Source organism: Papio anubis, chromosome 16 (assembly GCF_008728515.1).
Source record: "Papio anubis isolate 15944 chromosome 16, Panubis1.0, whole genome shotgun sequence".
Taxonomy (NCBI): domain Eukaryota; kingdom Metazoa; phylum Chordata; class Mammalia; order Primates; family Cercopithecidae; genus Papio; species Papio anubis.
Genome location: NC_044991.1, coordinates 20,146,579 through 20,164,425, shown reverse-complemented (window position 1 = coordinate 20,164,425; position 17,847 = coordinate 20,146,579). Strand labels below are relative to the sequence as shown.

The 17,847-nt window shown below is 54.1% G+C and overlaps 1 protein-coding gene across 1 annotated transcript; it reads right to left on the bottom strand.

The window, feature by feature from the left end:
• Nucleotides 1-1,601: 1,601 nt before the first annotated feature.
• Nucleotides 1,602-17,563, bottom strand: PES1 (pescadillo ribosomal biogenesis factor 1). Its single transcript, XM_003905424.3, has 15 exons — nucleotides 17,432-17,563; nucleotides 14,488-14,567; nucleotides 13,203-13,356; nucleotides 12,162-12,271; nucleotides 9,316-9,487; nucleotides 9,139-9,228; nucleotides 6,305-6,421; nucleotides 6,112-6,186; nucleotides 5,791-5,880; nucleotides 5,349-5,479; nucleotides 4,831-4,956; nucleotides 4,529-4,713; nucleotides 3,912-4,081; nucleotides 3,614-3,775; nucleotides 1,602-2,110 (listed from the first exon to the last, which is right to left on the bottom strand). The coding sequence occupies exons 1-15, from the start codon at nucleotides 17,453-17,455 to the stop codon at nucleotides 2,027-2,029; spliced, it is 1,770 nt and encodes a 589-aa protein (XP_003905473.1). The 5' UTR covers nucleotides 17,456-17,563; the 3' UTR covers nucleotides 1,602-2,026.
• Nucleotides 17,564-17,847: the final 284 nt, after the last annotated feature.

The window sequence follows — 17,847 nt, the reverse complement described above, 5'->3', positions numbered from 1 at the left end:
GGACTATTGCTTAACTTTGGTTGGGGGGTCCTGGGGCCCTCAGGATCCAATGGATCATATGGCTTCTTGCTCTAGTCAGTGCCAACTGGGGACAACACATTTTTGGCACTCATGGGAGTGGGGGGCGCTCAAGCAAGAGACTGAGCTCCAACTGGTCCTGCCACCTGGAGGTCTCAGCTGTCACTCTCTAGAGTGCCAATGAGGGCTGAGCAGGGCAATCAGGAGGCAGGTGTCCCATCCAGGCCCTGTCTCATTTTCCAAGCTTGGCCTTTCCTTCTTCACCCGAGAGGAGCAAGATCATGGATGAGGACCAATGCCTGCCTGCCTGGAATCCTCAGCCCAGCTGTGGGCAGTAAGGAACCAGCTGGCCACCCAGTGGGGCCTGGGACGCGTCAGAGCCCCACTGCCCCCGCCATTACTGGGAGATTCTGGAATGGGGAAAATTCCACATCAGCATGACTGCCAGGAATTTTTCCGTATCTGATGGGCCTGCGCTCTAGCTGTGTGGCCCTGGATGCACAGGCCCCCAGACAGGCCTGAGTTGTCCCCCGGGGCTGCAGGCTTTGGCTCCAGAGGTCCTGACCCTCTGTTCCTGCCTCTGGAGGCAACCCCGCTTCCTCCCATCGCCATGTGCATGACAGACTGGGAATGGCACACAGCCCTCTCCTCCCACCCACAGCCAGTCCCAGCTGAGAAGGGGAGCCCTAGGTTTTCTGCTCCCCAGGCCAGAGCCTGCCCAAGCTCTTGCTTTCCCCCTTCACAGGCTGGACCTACATCCACGGCCACAAAAACATTCTCTGCCCACACAGCCAGCAAACAGTGAGAGGCAGAGGGCAAGGCCCTTAGGTGCCTGGATTCAGGGAAAGTAGAGCCATTCCAAACCCACCCTTCCTCAGCCTGGCCCTAGTCCTCGACAGCACTCACCCCTGGGAGGTGAGTCCTGGGAGGGGCTCAGAGTGAGCACCGAGAGCCCCAGATTATAGTCCTGGCTCTGTCATGATGCACTGGCGGTTCCAAACAAGGGCATATCCCAATGGGTGTCAGCAGGGACACTGCCAAGGTCAGTTGGGAAGCTGTCAGGCAGGCCTCACAGACCGTAAGTGGAGCTGCCGTGGAATCCTACGCTGGGAGGTACTCAGTGATTCTGCCAACATGCCCACAAGGCAAGCTGAGGGCAGGACCTCACCGCAGGCCCACAGATCCTTCCGGATCTGGCTTTTACCTTCTGGGCTGACTCCAGCAGGAAGTAATGTAAATCAGTTGGTGTTTACCAAGTACTTACTACACACCTGACATTACTGAGTCTGTAAGGTCTGAGCCTATAAAGTTATCACAGAACCCTCAACACATCCCTTTCAAAGAACAGAATTTCTACCGGTAACTGACACATGAGGAAGCAGGTGCAGAGGGAAAGTGCCTGGGTTAGAATGTGAACCAAGGCCAGACAGGCTGTGAAGCCCAGACCCAGAACCTCTGTGTCTACCTTCTGGCATCCCTGGACCTGGTCCAGAGAGCTCTAAGAGGTGCCCAGGGCTGGCCCAGCCTGCAGCAGAGTGCTAGGTGGGCCTCCTCCAACCCTAGGAAGGCTCATGGACACAGAATGCAATTGGCGCAAAAGTCCAGTCATTTAATAAAAATGCCCCCCCCACCCTCACCCCATCACAACACCCTGAGAATCACGGGTCCAACTGTGTGGGAGGGGGCTGTGGAAAGCCAGGATGAGTGGGGGCAGTAGACAGGGGGCTGGGTGGGCCCCTGCACCTCATGTCACTGGCTCCTGGAAGCAGAGAATCAGGCTGGGCACAGATGCCTCTTCTCTGCCTAGGCACCAGCAGGGCAGCTCCATCCAAGGGAGGCCAGGGCTGCCCACCAGCCCAGCCAGAGAGCATGAGGGGTCAGGGCTGGCTGGAGAAAGGAGGAGGAGAAGAAAAGCGACTCTGGTCCATCACACTTAGGTCCTCTGGCCTGCCTCTGCCACATCCAGCTGCTAGGGGCTGGTCTCAGCCCTGTGAGGGGCCGCAGGCACTCACTCCGGCCTTGCTTTCTTGGCCTTCTTCTCAGACCTCATCGCCTCATCGTGGGCTTTCCGCTTCTCCGCCAGCTTGTTGGCCTGTGAGGGGGAAGGCAAAGGTCAGGCTGAGATGTGTGGAGAGGGGAGGGTGTGGGGCACCGAACTCAAAGCTATATCCCTTAAAAGAAGAGCTTCCAGAAAAGGTCACAAATTCCCATAGGAAAAAGATCTACCTGACCCACTTCACGGTGAGAAAACATGCCCTAGCCTTGCTTTGACGACATTATTTCACGCGCCCACAAATCTCGAGATAAGAGAATCCTAAACTCCCACAGTTGGAAGGAGCCTTGGCAACAGTCCCATTTCCCTACTCCGCCTGGAAAGCAGACACCACTGGCACCTTCACCAGGAGCTGGTAGAAAGGGGTACAACAGGAAGAACCTTCTTTCTTGGGTCACCTGACAATATATTTTTAATTTTTTTTTTAAAGAGACAGGGTCTTTCTCTGTTGCGCAGCCTGGAGTGCAGTGGCATGATCATAGCTCACTGCAGCCTCAAACTACTAGGCTCAAACAATCCTCCCACTTCAGCCTCCAGAGTAGCTGGGATTGACTACTGGTGTGCACCACCATGCGTAGCCTCTTTTTTTTTTTTTTTGGTAGAGACAGGGTCTCAATATGTTGCCAAGGCTGGTCTTGAACTCCTGGCCTGAACTGATCCTCCTGTCTCGGTATCCCAGAGTGCTGGGATTACAGGCGTGAGCCACTACGCCGAGCCCCATTTGACAATAACGATTTCAAAACTGCAATAATTATGCTTCTAAGAATTTAGCCTGCAGAATCATTCAGAGGAGGGCAGACACATGCTCAGGGATGTTTTCTGAGAATGACTGAAACTGGAGAACAATCGAATCCCACCACAGGGGACAGGCCAGGTATTGGATGAGAAGTCCATATTACGGTTAAATGAAAATTACACCTCAGGCTGGGTACAGTGGCTCATGCCTCTAATCCCAACGCTCCACTGCACTCTAGCCGGGGTGATGAGGAAGACTCTGTCTCAAAAAACAAATTATACCTCAAAACAATCTATAGCATGACCTCCCAAAGACGGGTCATTATGGGCACAAGAGAAACCTGGGCGCTGTTATTACAGGCTGCTCTACTCCACGGGCAGGGCTGTAAGCCACTTCTGCATCACTCATCGCAGGGTTCCAGGGTGCATGAGTTTGTATTTTTAATTAGCATATATGGCTTTATGAACAAGAAAATACAAAACAGATAGAAGTTTAACAAAAGTCCCCCACAGTCCCTGAGTACACCAGGAAGGCTCTGTTCGCAGACCCCAGCAGACTCAGGAAGCTGGATGCAGGGTGGGACAGAAGCCCTAAGGAAAGCCCGGGCCGGAGCTGGCAGTACCAAAGATGCCTACACTGGCCTGGGTCGGGGGCCCCAAAGGCTAGGCTGGGCCAGGCAGGCAACCTCAGGAAAAGGCTAGGAGAGCCTCAGTCTGCCTAGAGGAGGGCCCCAGGCCACATACATTCACCTGTGCAGTTGGGTCTGGTAGCCACACTTGGGTCTCAACTGGGTGGCAGGAACTCACCTCTCGGATTTTTCGCCTCTTGCCAAACATGATCTTCTGGTACAGGTACTTCTCCCGCTTCTTCATCATCATAATGGCCAGGCGCTTGGCCTCACTCTCCTCCTCCTGGGCCAGCCGCTGTTTATCCTCCAGTTTCAAGGTGCCTGCCATCACCCTGGGCTTCTGGGGACACAAGGAGGGTGCTTGTGAGGGCAGGTTCCCCCAACCTCCACAGTCTCTGGCTCCTGCCCTTCTAGGCCAGGGCAGGCACCAAGCAGGGCTGCTTCCCAGGCTGAGCTCGCAGTGCAGCTCCCCCTACCTTCCCCTCCATCCTCTGCTCCTCCAGGGCTGCCAGCCGGGCCTCTTCCTCCTTTTCTGAACCAGCCTCTGCATCTTCCTCCTCCTCCTCCTCCTCTTTTCCCTCTTCATCACCATCACCTTCGTTGTCGTCGTCCTCTTCCTCCTCCTCTTCTGACTCATTCAGGTTTCCTAGAGACAGCCAATGACCTCTGAATGCCATGGGAACCTGCTGTCTCTTTGGCAGGATGACAACAGGCCCAGGCCCCATCCTCTCTGACCCTGCTGTCTTTAGCCATGGGCAGTTCAGGGCTGTCCCAATTGTGGCCCTCTCTGGCACCTCCCCACGGCCCAGCTGCCATCAGAGGAAATTCCAAGGCCCCTAGTCCTGAGCTCTGTTGCCTCCAATGTAAACTCTGATGACAACGCAGCACGTTCTTCTGCTCAGTTATCCTGAACGTCAAATAACACCTGACCCCAGGAGGCAGATGTCCCTTCTCCAAAGCCTTACTCCACAGGTGGCTTCAAAGGGCTTTCTGCTCCTACTGCCTGTTCCCTGGAGCTTTCCACCTTGGCAGCCAAGGGAAACAGCCAGTGTGGGCCCAGGGGCCAAGGCCAGCCCAGTCCCATCCTGCTCACCTGGGTCCTCTCCCCGCTGCAGAGCCAGCAGCTTCAGTTTCTCAGGTGGGACGTAATCTCCTTCCCTCTCGGTCACAAAGGGTGAAAGGTGTGGGGGCAGCTGCACCCCAGGGAAGTACTCTGCCACGGGGAGGAGGAGCCTGGCGTTCACCGAGTCAAACACCCACTGGGGCTGCACGTAGCACCTGGTGCAGAGTGGCAGGCAAAAACGAAGTCACGGAGGGCAACCCAGGGTCCTGCTGCATCGCAGGGCCTTTGAGATGGGACACGCAGAAATCCAGATAATCAGATTGGGGACCTACCTGCCAATGACTGAGGTCTGCTGCCCAGGCCGGTCGACAATCTGGTGGGTGATGCGGGAGTCTGTGACGTCATAGGTGGCCCCGATGCACAAAGACTTGTCCCAGGACACTTCCCCCCCAAAACTCCTACAGGGACAGGGAGAGCCCACACGGGTACACAGACATGAACTGCCTGTCCTGGGACTCAGCTCCCTGGGATCTGCTGGCCACCCAGTCCAAAAACTCACCCTCTTAGGGCACAGTTGCCCCCTCCTCACCCCAGGATCCTCCAATCCTGGCTCAGCAGAGATCTGCCCACTGCTCATCCTTCTGTGCTAAGCTGGTAATAAAATGACGGTAGTCCCGCCCTCTGCTGAGTGCTTCCTATGTGCTCAGTGCAGTGCCGAGCACTTTCCACACACTCTTTCATAAGAAGTAGAAACTGACACCATCCCAATGTTACTGATGGACACCAGGGCAGGACCCAGACCAGAGCATGGCCGAACCAGTGCTGTCAGAGGGCCCTTGAGCCTCCCTACCTGATGATGAAGGCCAGGGCCTCACGGGGCACCTCTCGGTTCAGGAAGAACTTCAGGCCTTCAAAAAGCTTCTTGTGCTTCTCCTGTGCCTCCAGCTCCTTCCTGCGGTCTTCCTCCTGCGCTGACATCTCCTGTTGAAAAAGAGGCTAGGCTTCGCACCACCAGGGCTGCCCACCTCCACTGGAGGGCCAACGCTGGAGATAACGCCCACTCCAGCTTCCTTCTAGATCCTGGATCCTGCCTTCAAAGGAAACTCCAAGGCCCCACTCCTGAACTCTGTTGCCTCCTATGTAAACTCTGATGACAATTCAGCCCGTTCTTCTGCTCAGTTGCTTTGACCGTCAAATAACACCTAATTTATAGGATGCAAATGTCCCTAAGCTGGGAACCCCCCCACACGACCCCTCCCAGTCCTCCTGCCAGAAGGCAGTGCAGTGCTCACCCCGTCGGTGGGAAACTCATCCACCTCGGCCTCCTCCTCTGTGGCAGGCACCACCACGCGGGCCAGGCTGGCACTGAGGGCTGCCAGTTTCTACAGGAGAGAAGGGGCTGCTTGCAGTGGGGGACCTCATGCGGGCATGGGGCCAGGGTGGGGAGAGGCAGCAGTGACAGTCCTGGGCATCAGCAGGTGTGGGTTCCAAGGGCAGGCCGAGACCACCCACCTAGCCACAACCACCCCCACCCTGACCCAGACCCCCAGAGGTGTTGGGGACAGAGACCACGCCCTTGGGAGATGCCAGGTGACGCTGCTGGAGCCTCTCACCTCCATAGAGCTCTCGGAGTCCAACGCGTAGGTGCCTTCACTGGCCTTTGCCTCTGCTTGGGCCTGCCCCTCGAGCTAGTAGGCAAGGGGAAGGTCAGGGGCAGAGGACAGCCACAGCCCCTTGCCTCTGTGTGGACAGAGAAGGGCTGCGGCCCCTGCACCGCGAGCAGAAGGCACTGGGCTGGCGTCCTACCTTCGGGGGGTAGTGCAGGTTGAGCAACTGGTAGAGGCGGAAGTTGACGAAGCCCAGCAGTGTGGTGTAGAACTCGGTGAAGGTGGCCATGACCCTGTAGTCCACGTCTGTCGGGTGCTGAGGAACACAAGAGGTGCATGAGCAGTGTGGGCGCAGGGATGGGGGCAAAGGAGGGACAGACAACCACAGAGTGGAGGGCGTCTGACCTACCCGAGGACCCCAAGCTCCTCAGGAAGGCACTGCCCTAGGGAAGGGGTGGCACGGATCTTCCCACCCAGGGGCGTTCTGGCCACAAGTGTTCCCAGCCACAAGTGAGGCTCTGGATAGGGGTCCCAAGGGTTAGAGCCATCCTGGAAGTCAGTGCCAGACCCCCATAAAAGAGTAAGAAAAGGGACCCTGGTCCCCACTGCTCCCAGGACTGGCTGGTCCTCCCCTCCCTGCGCCAGTTCTCCCACTCCCTTCAGGTCTAGCTCAGACTTGGAGACACCACTTTCTGACCCGGCCGGAGCTCCTGCCTTCTGCATCACCTAGCCCACAATCTTTGCTGCATGTCTGCTGCTGGGCTAGCGTGTGGGCACCAGGAGGGCGGTGCTCCCAGCGCTGTCCCTAGCCCAGAAGGGCTGGCAAAACCTTAGCTGACTAAGGTGCCTTGGGAAGGCCAGGCTCAGCGGGGGCGGGGGATGAATGGGGCTCAGGCTGCCCACTGAGTCCCACCTCTGAACCTCGGGATGGACACTCAGAATTGAGTGACACCTCCTTGGGCCCAAGCCGGGTCCAGAGCCATGACCCAAAGGGCTGGGGTAGGCTGGCAGCTGGCCTGGCTCAGCCCCCAGGCAGCTCTTGGGAAATGGCCAGCAGACAAACTACTTACTGCTCAGGGCAAAGGCAAAGAGCTGTCATCCCAGCAACAGGGGACACAGAAGGCTCATCTTCGCCCTGGAGCAGTTAACAGGGCAAAACAGGGCAAAGAACTAGGCCCAGACAGAAGCACCGCAACTCTTGAGCGGTTCTGCCCCCTAAAACCATGGAGGCCACGCCATCCCAGCTGGCTCCCAGGACGCGGCAGCATGTTCCCAGCAACATGAAAATCAGTAGTGATCACCATGGGTGCCGGGTGTGCCCATGACTCTCAGCTGTTCTGCTATTCTGCTGCCAGACAGTGACCTGTGCTGTGAAAGCACACAGGGCCAAGGGAAGTCCTGCCTGTCCCCCCACTCACACCTCCATCCTTCCATGAGAATCTGTGAGGGCCCCTGACAGGCACATCTGGGGACCAACCACATTTCCCACAGCCCAGCACTGAGCAGGGAGCCCCCGCCCCTACAACCAGCCTGACTTCCACAGCTATGAACCCAACCCTGGCTGCTCACAGGAGGGGCACAACTGGGCTCCGCTACGACCTAGTGCCAGTCCTCCCCATCCGCTGAGAGGAAGCAACGGCTGTGAACTGGCCGGGGAGGAAAGGGGAATGGGTGGCTGGCTCCCTTCCCCCAGGGCCAGCTGTGTGGAGGCCAGCCTGCCCCAGGGCCCTGTTCACCAGCAGGGAGGACACACAAAGAGCAGTCTGAGTAGCATGGGGGCAGGACGTCAGAGAGATGGAAGGCCCAAGAGGAAGGCAGGAAGGAAGGAAGAGGAGAGAGGGCTGCGGAGGGGAAGAAGGAAGGGCCACCCATGCGTGCCCCACGGGGGGTGGGAACAGGGACTGCTGAGGGCCAAGCCCGCCTCTCACCAGCAAACAGGCCACAGCCTCACCACCAGGCAGCCAGTTAGGGTAGGTTCCAGCCTTTGCAACCCCACCCACAAAGGATCGTAAGGAACAGTCCAGAGCACCTAGAGCCCCAGCTCCCCCGGAGCCCCTGATAATCTGGACAGCAGAGCCACTGTGCTAACTGGACCGGCAGCGGCTGCTCTCCACTGAAGGCACCAGTTCCCACTCAATGATCAAGCAAGGTGGGCTAAATGCAGGCTACCAGCACAGGGAGGCAGGAGAGCCTGGCCCCACCACCTGGGGGGCACTAGAAGCTAATGATGCCTCCACGAGGGGGCAAAACCAGGGTTTCTCTCAGTGGATCCCTGCCAACAATTCCCAGGATTTCAAATGGATAAAGAAAAAGGCTGGGTTCTGCGGCTCACGCCTATAATCCTAGCACTTTGGGAGGCTGAGATGGAAGGACTGCTTAAGCTCAGGAGTTCAAGACCAGTCTGGGCAATGTAGTGAGACCCTATCTCTATTTTAAAAGAAAGAGAGAACAATATGTATAGGAAACAGTGCCACATGCTAAGTGCTTCTCCTGTGCTCACTGTTCCCCTTCTCTCCCAGTCCTCGAGTCCTGTGGGGCAGACAGGCGGGAAGGGGGAAGCAGAGGAGGGAGGCAAGGCCACTTGGCCAAGGTCTGGCAGTTATTGGCAGCAAAGCAGGGACAAGGACCCCAGTAGGTTTGAGGGCAGGGCTCTGCCACTGTCCCCATGTGGTGCTGGACGTGCAGGCCGGGTATGACCCTGGTAGCTGTTCTCACTGTTCACTCGGCCCCTAAAAGGCCAAGCACCAGGCACTGCTAAGGACGTAGACACTGTTAACTGCGGCACAGAGAGGTGAAAGGAACACGTCCAAGGGCACGCAGCTGCCAGGTGCTGCCACAGGACTAGCTTAGGTTCCTGCTCTTAATGAGGATGCTGTGTGGCACATTCCCCATCTTGTTCTGCCCCACCTCACCCATCGTCAACAGTTGGGAACCCAGCACTTGCTAGACTCCATGAACAGCAAAATCCCCCTTCCTCCACACCTGTATCTGTCTAGGAGGCAGCACCCCTCCCTTCCCGACAGGCACACTCACGTCATGGGAGAAGGCATAGGGAGTGATCCACACGATGGGCTGCCCCAGCACCTCGGCCTGGTAGTAAATGCCTTTGATGGACAGGAAGACCTGTGGGAGAGGAGACAGCTGGGTGAAGACCATGGGGGGCAGGAGAGGGCGTGGGGTGGGGTGCCCGCCGGACGGTCCCAGGCTCACCTTGCGCAGGGCACGGGCGGCAATAATGTAGTGCATGAACTCCACAGTGAGCCGGCGGCACAGCTGAATGGTCTGCACGTGGCACTTGCCAGTCCGTGGGAAGGTGGAAAAGAGGAAGCACATGGAGAGGGCATCGTCCAGGTCCCGCAGGGCATCGATGAATGTGGGGTACCTGCACGGCCAGTGGGGCAGCACGTGGGGCCTGTTCAGCCTGGGTGCCAAGGGGGGCCCTGATCTCCTTACCCCACCCCAGATGCCCCATTCCTCAAGCCAGGCCTCATCACTGCCACCTCCTGACCTGGCAGGAGCAGCTTCCCCACATCTGACCACAGTCCTTGGGAGGAACCACTTAACCAGGACGTGCCCACTAGGCTCTGAGGACCAGAGAAGTCCTGATGGGGATCCTCAAGACATCCACTGCTCACCAAAGACCCAGCCTTGACCCACGTACGTATTTTGTGGTGCATGAAGGTAGACGGAGTCAGGGCCTCCAGGGCTGTCTTTGAAGGTGAACCTTTAGTGCACGGACACTCTATAGAGAGGTCCAAGATGGAAAATGTGAAACCGAAGCTGCCCTAGTGGAGAAGGGAGCGGGGTGGGGGCTGCTTCCCCTAGGCAGCACTTATGTCTGGGCCTGGCCACAGGTCGCCAGCGTAGGTTCTATCTTCCATGCCCCTCACCCCTTGGACCTGTCTAGTTGGCAGAACCAATAAGACCCAGGGAATTGGGGCCAGGAAGAGCCAGAGCAGAATGTGTTTCGGGGAATCTTGTGGTAAATGACAAAGCCAACAAGGAGGAGCCACCCCGGGCACTGTGTGGCTGCCCTGTTGAGGGACAGAGGCATGGGTCACAGAGAAGACACAGAACCACAAGCAATGACACCTGGATTCCAGTCCTGGTCCAAGCTGTGACCCAGACTCTTCATTTACAACTGGGCTCTTGCAGCTCCCTAGAAACGCCTTGGGCCCAAGTGGACGGACAGAGCTTCAAGCTTCTCTCCCGCAGCCAGAGCAGCTGCCAGAGACGCTGGCATCCAAACTGCCTTCCAGGAAGCTACCTTTTTAAAAATCATTTTTGTTACTTTTTCTATTTTCTTTTTTCCAAGTGCCCAGTCTTCAAGGAGAAGCAGCTTCCTTTCGAAGTATGGGTTCTGGCTGGGGGTTGGGCAGGGCAGCGGGAGGGGTGCAGTTAAAAAAAAAAAAAAAAGAGAGAGAGAGAGAATGGGTTCTGCTATTTCAAAAAAGACTCCAAAATCCATGAGACCAGACACTGCCAAGGTCCTTCCAGCCCCAGATGGCATCACTCACTGCTACGAGTCAGAAGTCTGCCAGGTCTTCAAACCCATGCCAAGATGGAAGAAAGGCCTGCAGAGACCTCTCATGAGGCAGCAGGATAGCTGTCTGGTTTCTTGGTGCAGAGGTGGTAGCCTCAATTGGCCCTCTCTGGTGCCTTGTAGTTTCCTAACTCTCCACCTCACAGACAAAACCAACAACCCAGGCTTTCTGTAGAAACAGCACGAGCATTTCCGGGCCAACTGCTTTTCTTTCTTAAGCTCTGGCTTTAGCTAAGGAGCTGGGGATGGTGGAAAATGAGATCACCACAACCACACCGTCACACTTGGTGTGTGTGTATGAATCCAGGCACTTGCTTTTTGTGTGTGGCTTTTTTTCGTTTATTTCACCGAACACTGTGTGTCACAGGCAGGACAGAAACTGCCATCATTTCTTATGGAGATGGGGACCTACTCGGGTTAAGAAATACCCTCTGGCCACCCAGCGCATGTGCCACACAGTTGGGATGGGAACACCAGCTGTCTAGCTCCTAGGCCAGGGCTCTTCCTGTGACAGCCCACAGCCAGGCTGGATGAAGCCAACCCCAGCCATCCTGGAGCTCAGTGTTCCTGGGCCATCAGCCCCCAGAGATGACAGACATTCACCAGCCCAGGGCTTCTGAACTTTACCACTACTGACATTCGGGTCAGACTACACTATGTTGTAGGGGACTACTATAGCACATTTAGTGGCATCACTGGCCTCTCTCCACTTGATACCAATAGCACATCCATCCAAGTTGTGACAGCCAAAAGAGTCTCCAGACATTGCCAAATGCCCACTGGAAAAGCAAGATCACCCCTGATTAAGAATTGCTGATTTAGGCTGGATGTGGTGACTCACACCTGTAATCCCAGCACTTTGAGAGGCCGAGGTGGGTAGATCACGTAAGGTCAGCCCGGCCAACATGGTGAAACCCAGTCTCTACTAAAAACACAAAAATAAGCCAGGCGTGGTGGTGGTGCCTGTAATCCCAGCTACTCAGGAGGCTGAGGCAGGTGAATTGTTTGAACCTGGGAGGTGGAGGTTGCAGTGAGCCGAGATCCCCCCACTGCACTCCAGGCTGGGCAACAGAGCAAGACTTTCTCAAAAAACACACGAAACAAAATTTGCTGATTTAGTCAGTGAATGAGGGGGACATCTGAGAAGGCTGGGCAAGGAACAGTTCAGACCAGAAGCGTCTAGCCGTGCTTCCCAGGTCTTACCAGGTACCCGCCGTGCAGCCAAGGAGCGCTGGGGCTCTCCCACCACAGGGCCTTTGCACTTGCCACGGCCTCTGCTTGGCCTGTGCTTCCGCTGGCTGGCTCAGACGTCTCCCCTCAGAGCCCCGTCTGACAGCCCTGTAACTACAGACCTAGTAATCATTCTAGAAATTTGCTAGCTTGGTTTTTGGTCTGTGTCCTTCAAGCTCTTTGAGCTGGGTCTTAGTCTTGTTCCCTGCTGAATCCCTGGTGCTAGGGCAGAGACCAGCAGTAAATGAAGAAACTGCGGTGTCCCGAGGACAGCCTGGCTCACCGTTCCTTGATGATGTGGTCAAGTTTGTAGTTGGGCTTATTGTCCTTTAGACGCTCTACAGTGTTCCACTCGCTCTTCCCATAGGCCTTCCGGAGCTTCCGGACAAACACCTGAAGGAAAGGAAAAGACCACTGATGCTGAGGCTCAGAACTCCTGGACAACTTCTATGGAAGATGGAAACGCAGGGCAGAAGGACTCTCATGCCCCTTGAAGCTGGCCATGGCTGTGTGCCTGTGTCACCGACCCCTCTGCCCAGGATATGCAAAAGAGCCAACTCCAAGGAGCACCAAGCCTGGTGTGTTAACAAGCAGAGCTAGACCAGGCACCCTTTTTGACAATGCACAGATGTCCCAACTCCACATGTTTACATGGGAGGACGGCACAGCAAAGCAGCTCCATTTTTCTTTCTTTTTTTGAGACGGAGTCTCGCTCTGTTGCCCAGGCTGGAGTGGAGTGGCCGGATCTCAGCTCACTGCAAGCTCCGCCTCCAGGGTTTACGCCATTCTCCTGCCTCTGCCTCCCGAGTAGCTGGGACTACAGGCGCCCGCCACCTTGCCCGGCTAGTTTTTTGTATTTTTTTTTAGTAGAGACGGGGTTTCACCGTGTTAGCCAGGATGGTCTCGATCTCCTGACCTCGTGATCCGCCCGTCTCAGCCTCCCAAAGTGCTGGGATTACAGGCTTGAGCCACCTCGCCCGGCCAGCAGCTCCATTTTTCAACTGAGAACAGAAGCCAAGTGACCTGCCACTGACAGGATGAGAAAGGCTGGCCTCCGTTCCCAACACCAGACTATATCAGCATGAAACAAGCTGTGGATCTGTGTGTGGCACTGAGCCACCCAGAAAAATGCAACGGAAGCCTGTTTTGGGGCCAGGTCCTAAAATTAAACGACCTCTTCCCTCCAAGTACTTCTGTTGAGGCTCACGCTGCTCTCTGTATAGGCTTACCCAGGGAGGGTAGGCAATCTGCCCAAGGTCACAGTTAGTTAGTGGGTCACAGAGCTGCGATGAGAACCTGACAGACTCTAGAGCCCAGACCTCACCTTGTATTCCCGGAACTTGTTGACAATGGGTTCATGGAGGAGAAACCTGATGTCTTTGATAAGGTAAAACGTTCGGGCTGCTGTAGAACCCTTGTTAACCTTCTTCTTGTGTTTGGGTTCATGGGGATAAATACCCTTCAGAATGCACAACCGCCTGGAAGACAGAGGCCATTTGTTATGTCAGTTATGTGGGTAAAGGTGGGGAGCACTGGCCACAGCTGGGCCTGGAAAACAACGGTAAACAGGGAACATGGGGTCCCTGCCCTTAGACAGCTCACATCCTAGTACACGAGTCTCACAATCACAGTCATAAAACAAAAACGCAGACTTGAGAGTCTCTAGGGGAGTTAAGAAAGGACTTGCTGAGATATGGGCATTTTAGCCACAAAAAGGAGAGAAGCATCCTAACAAGGAGAGAAGCTCCTAACAAGGAGAGAAGCATCCTAACAAGGAGAGAAGCATCCTAACAAGAAGAGAAGTATCCTAACAAGGAGAGAAGCATCCTAACAAGGAGAGAAGCATTCTAACAAGAGGGACAAAGTCCAGAAGGCTGGAAAGAGCTGGTGTGTTTGAAGGAATAAAAATAAAAGTGGACCAGGTGGCCAGGTGTGATGGCTCACATCTGTAATCCCAGCACTTTGGAAGGCTGAGGCAGGCAGATCACCTGAGGTCATGAATTGGAGACCAGCCTGGCCAACATGATGAAACCCTGTCTCTACTAAAAAAAATACAAACATTAGCCAGGCATGGTTGCCGGCGCCTATAATCCTAGCTACTAGGAAGGCTGAGGCAGGAGAATCGCTTGAACCTGGGGGTGGAGGTTGCAGTGAGCGAGATCATGCCAATGCACTCCAGCCTGGCCAACAGAGCGAGACTCCGTCTCTGGAAGAAAAAAAAAAAAGTGGGCCAGGTGAGCCACAGAGGCCAGGGCCCACAGGCCATAGTGAAAGACTTCACTATTTTGACTCTATGAGGAATGAGAACCCCTAGCTGCAGGATCAGGGGTCTCTTCTGCCAGACGGGAGGGGATGGATGGCAGGGACCCAGCCCAGCCCAGCTAGCCCATCCTGACGATCCAGTTCAGTTCTCCTCCATTTTCCCTTGGACCACACCTAGCAAACACAACTCACTAAAGAAAGGAAAGGTGAGAAAGAGAAGGAATACTAGAATTCCAGAACGGGTATGGCAACTCAGGTAAGACAGGGATACAGCTGAGTTTTCAATGTGCAATTCACTGCCTGGGCTTCCCGCGGTCCCTCTATATTCCTCTTCTCTCCAAGCTCACCTAAAGTCAGCCAAGCTCAGCTGGAGCTTCTTCCGGGCTTTGTTCCGGGTGATGTAGTTGGTGGCCGAGCCTCGTTCATACTGGGAGAGGAAAAAAAAGCAATTCTCCGTTAGCAATGATTGTAGTGACCGACATCAAACTCTGGGCATGCCTAGTTCCACAGGCAACTATCACTCTGGATAAGTGGCTGAGATGAATCAAGGAGAGGAAACACTGCAGGGAAGGAGCTGACCTGCCTGGATGAGCTCTCCTGTACCGTCCTTGCAGCTGCCAGCACAGGGAACACATACACGATGCTGAGGGCTGCGAGGCTGCTATGGATAGGGTGCTGTGCCAAGTGCTTAGCACTAGCTCTAAATGTTGGCCATTACAATTAGTGATTTTCACACATTTCATTTAATTCCCATAACCCTGTGATGTAGGTGCTGTCAGAACCCCCATTTCACAAAGGAGAAAACGGGCTCGTAAAATAACCTATGCAACTCTTAAAAAGCACACAGCTTTTTTTTTTTTTTCCTTTTTTGAGACGGAGTCTCGCTCTGTAGCCCAGGCTGGAGTGCAGTGGCCGGATATCAGCTCACTGCAAGCTCCGCCTCCTGGGCTTACGCCATTCTCCTGTCTCAGCCTCCTGAGTAGCTGGGACTACAGGCGCCCGCCACCTCACTCGGCTAGGGTTTTTTTGTATTTTGTAGTAGAGACGGGGTTTCACCATGTTAGCCAGGATGGTCTCGATCTCCTGACCTCGTGATCCGCCCGTCTCGGCCTCCCAAAGTGCTGGGATTACAGGCTTGAGCCACCGCGCCCAGCCAAGCACACAGCGTTTTAAGAGTTGGGGCTGGGATTCAAACTCAGGTCTGAGTCCGGTGCCTGAATGCCTAACAGCTAAGCCAGTGTTCCTAATCTTTTTCCCTCCTTTTCTTCCTCATTATAATCTCTTCACCACTACCAGGAGACTTATTAGACACCCCCTTCCTCCCTCACCCATCACCCTTTCTTCCCCATGCCTCATAAAATGTTAATACCAGAGATATACTGCAGGTCTGTTTACGTAATGTGGTCCTTGGGGGGCCACAACCACTGTAATAGCTAAGATACTGCCCCTCAACCAATTTTGTTCCCTTGAGGGTGGTATTACCCTGGCTGAAAAAGTATGCTCTAAGCCACACAGCTTCTCCCCTTCCTCATTCATTCATTCAACAGACAATAACATGTCCTCTATCATGGTCAAAGCATTAAGCTAGATGCTATGAAGGCAATAAAGACAAAAAGCCTGGTCTCTACCTGCCCCCAAGAAGCATATTGTCTTGTGTAACCATTTGGATGCCTGTGGTGCTAAGACGCTGCCTCACACCCACATTTCTGTATTCCTCACACTTCTGCATCCATCACACTTCTGCATCCCTAGATAGAGATGAGCAGTGCACTGTAACAAATACCCTGCAAGCTAACAAGCATGTCTTTTCCAAACAAGATCTTCCTCTGGGCTAAGACAGCAGGGGCCTCTTTGGCTAGGTTCAGCTCTAAAGAGACAAACCTGTTCGTCTCCCAGGGGTATGTTTACTAATAACATCATAGTCATGAAACATACCCTTCATTCATTCTTTCCTTTACACATGTATTAATTGTCTATTGGGTATCAAGCCCATGCTAAGTCCTGGAGGTATAAAGATGAGTTTCAGACTGCCTTAAGAAGTTGAGTTTTCATTTACAGCATTTTCCATTGCCTTATGCCACACTTATCTCTGACACCATGCTTATCCTTGTAATGTTAAGGGAATAAATGGTTCTCAATGGGATACTCCCTGGGTATGTGCTGGGAGAAGGACAATTCAGCAATGTTTGGAGACATTTTTAGTTGCTGGGTGCTACTGGCATCCAACAGGTGGAGGATCAGGGATGTCGCCAAATATCCTACTACACACAAGACAATCCTTTCCACAACAAAGAATCATCTTTGTTGATTCTGGTTCTGAAACCCAGCTTTTAAAAACTGTAACGATTTTGTTACATATCTACATCTGCAACTCAAGGGCAGGTTTCCCATCTTGTATCTTTGCAGTTCCGATGGGGCTAGCACTGGACACTCAATGTAGTGTGTTGGGTTAAAAATACTGGCAATAGAAACTTTCACTCTGAAAGAAACACTTAAGCCAACTATATATTCCTCATTCCCATTCCCTTCCCAGTCTTTTCATGTCACTGAGCCGATTCTCCATACAGCCACAAGAACTCCCTGAAAAACTCTAATCGTGTTACTCCTTCGATTCCTACTGCACACAGAATAAAATTCAAGCTCTACACTATTTCTACTGCACTTAGAATAAAATCCAAGCTTACAGGCCTTGCACGATACAGTACTTGTCCAACCCCAATCTTATCAGATGCCATTCTTTTCTTGGTTTACATCCTGATGTCCTTCCAACTCCTTACACACAGCAAGCCTTTCCTGCCTACTGATCTTGGCATTTGGTTTCCCTTGTCAGGCTTGCTCGTTAAGCACTACCATGCCCCACAACCCATCCAAGACGTTCTGATCTTTCCCATTTCAGTCGAAATGTTATGCCTCGAAGAGAACTTCCAAGACAACATTAACCAAATAATGTGACGGGCAGTAACGGTGAACACTACGTAATGTTTATCACCCTTTCGATAAATAGTGGTCCCACGGCTCGGCCTGCTTTTGGAATGAAGCTACGCTTGGTAAGTTCAACTCTCTCTCACAGCCCTCTCCACAGAAAGAACTCTGGAGTTCGTTCTTGGATTTCACTAAACGAGTACTGCCATCCTTGCCCATCCTCGGACCCCTTCTCGCAGCTGACTACTGCCGCGTTGATCCCGTCTTTCCAGTCTCCATGAGAGATGGAGCTCGGGAAAAGAGCCGACCCCATGCTCTGCCGCCCCCAGATCCCACCCCTCGAGAATTCCCACCGTCTTTCCCACTCACCTTCTTCTTCTCAAGGCCTCCCATCGCTAAACGTTGAGGAGCCGACTAGGGCAGCGCCTACAGACAGCTCCACTTCCTCCCGCACGTGCCGTGCCAAGGACCCCGAGGACTCTCCCCACCCCACGCTGTCGGTGTGCGCGGCTGCCCAATGAGATGCCTGTAAAAGTCCAGGGAAAGATGGGGATTTCCTCCTCGAGATTTAAAACTATAGTCTGAAAAAAATCACTGAGACCACTCTTTCCAGATCTTTCCCGTTCACAATGGTTACAAACACTTTAAGTGTTAAAACAAACGTGGATATACAGGCATTCCTGTAATCACCCTGATAACGAGGCATTGACTGTGACCGCGTTGCATGCTGGGACGGAGAGGGGCGGAAGGCTTAGAGACAGCGCGGTGCCTTCTGGGATGCAGAG

Excerpts from the sequence above, each read along its gene's own strand:
- PES1 (XM_003905424.3), bottom strand. The coding sequence starts at position 17,455 with ATGGGAGGCCTTGAGAAGAAGAAG. Across the intron at positions 9,488-12,161 it reads GACCACATCATCAAGGAACG|GTACCCCACATTCATCGATG; the intron begins GTGAGCCAGGCT and ends CTGGCCGTGCAG. Across the intron at positions 3,776-3,911 it reads AGCAGAGGATGGAGGGGAAG|AAGCCCAGGGTGATGGCAGG; the intron begins GTAGGGGGAGCT and ends TTGTGTCCCCAG.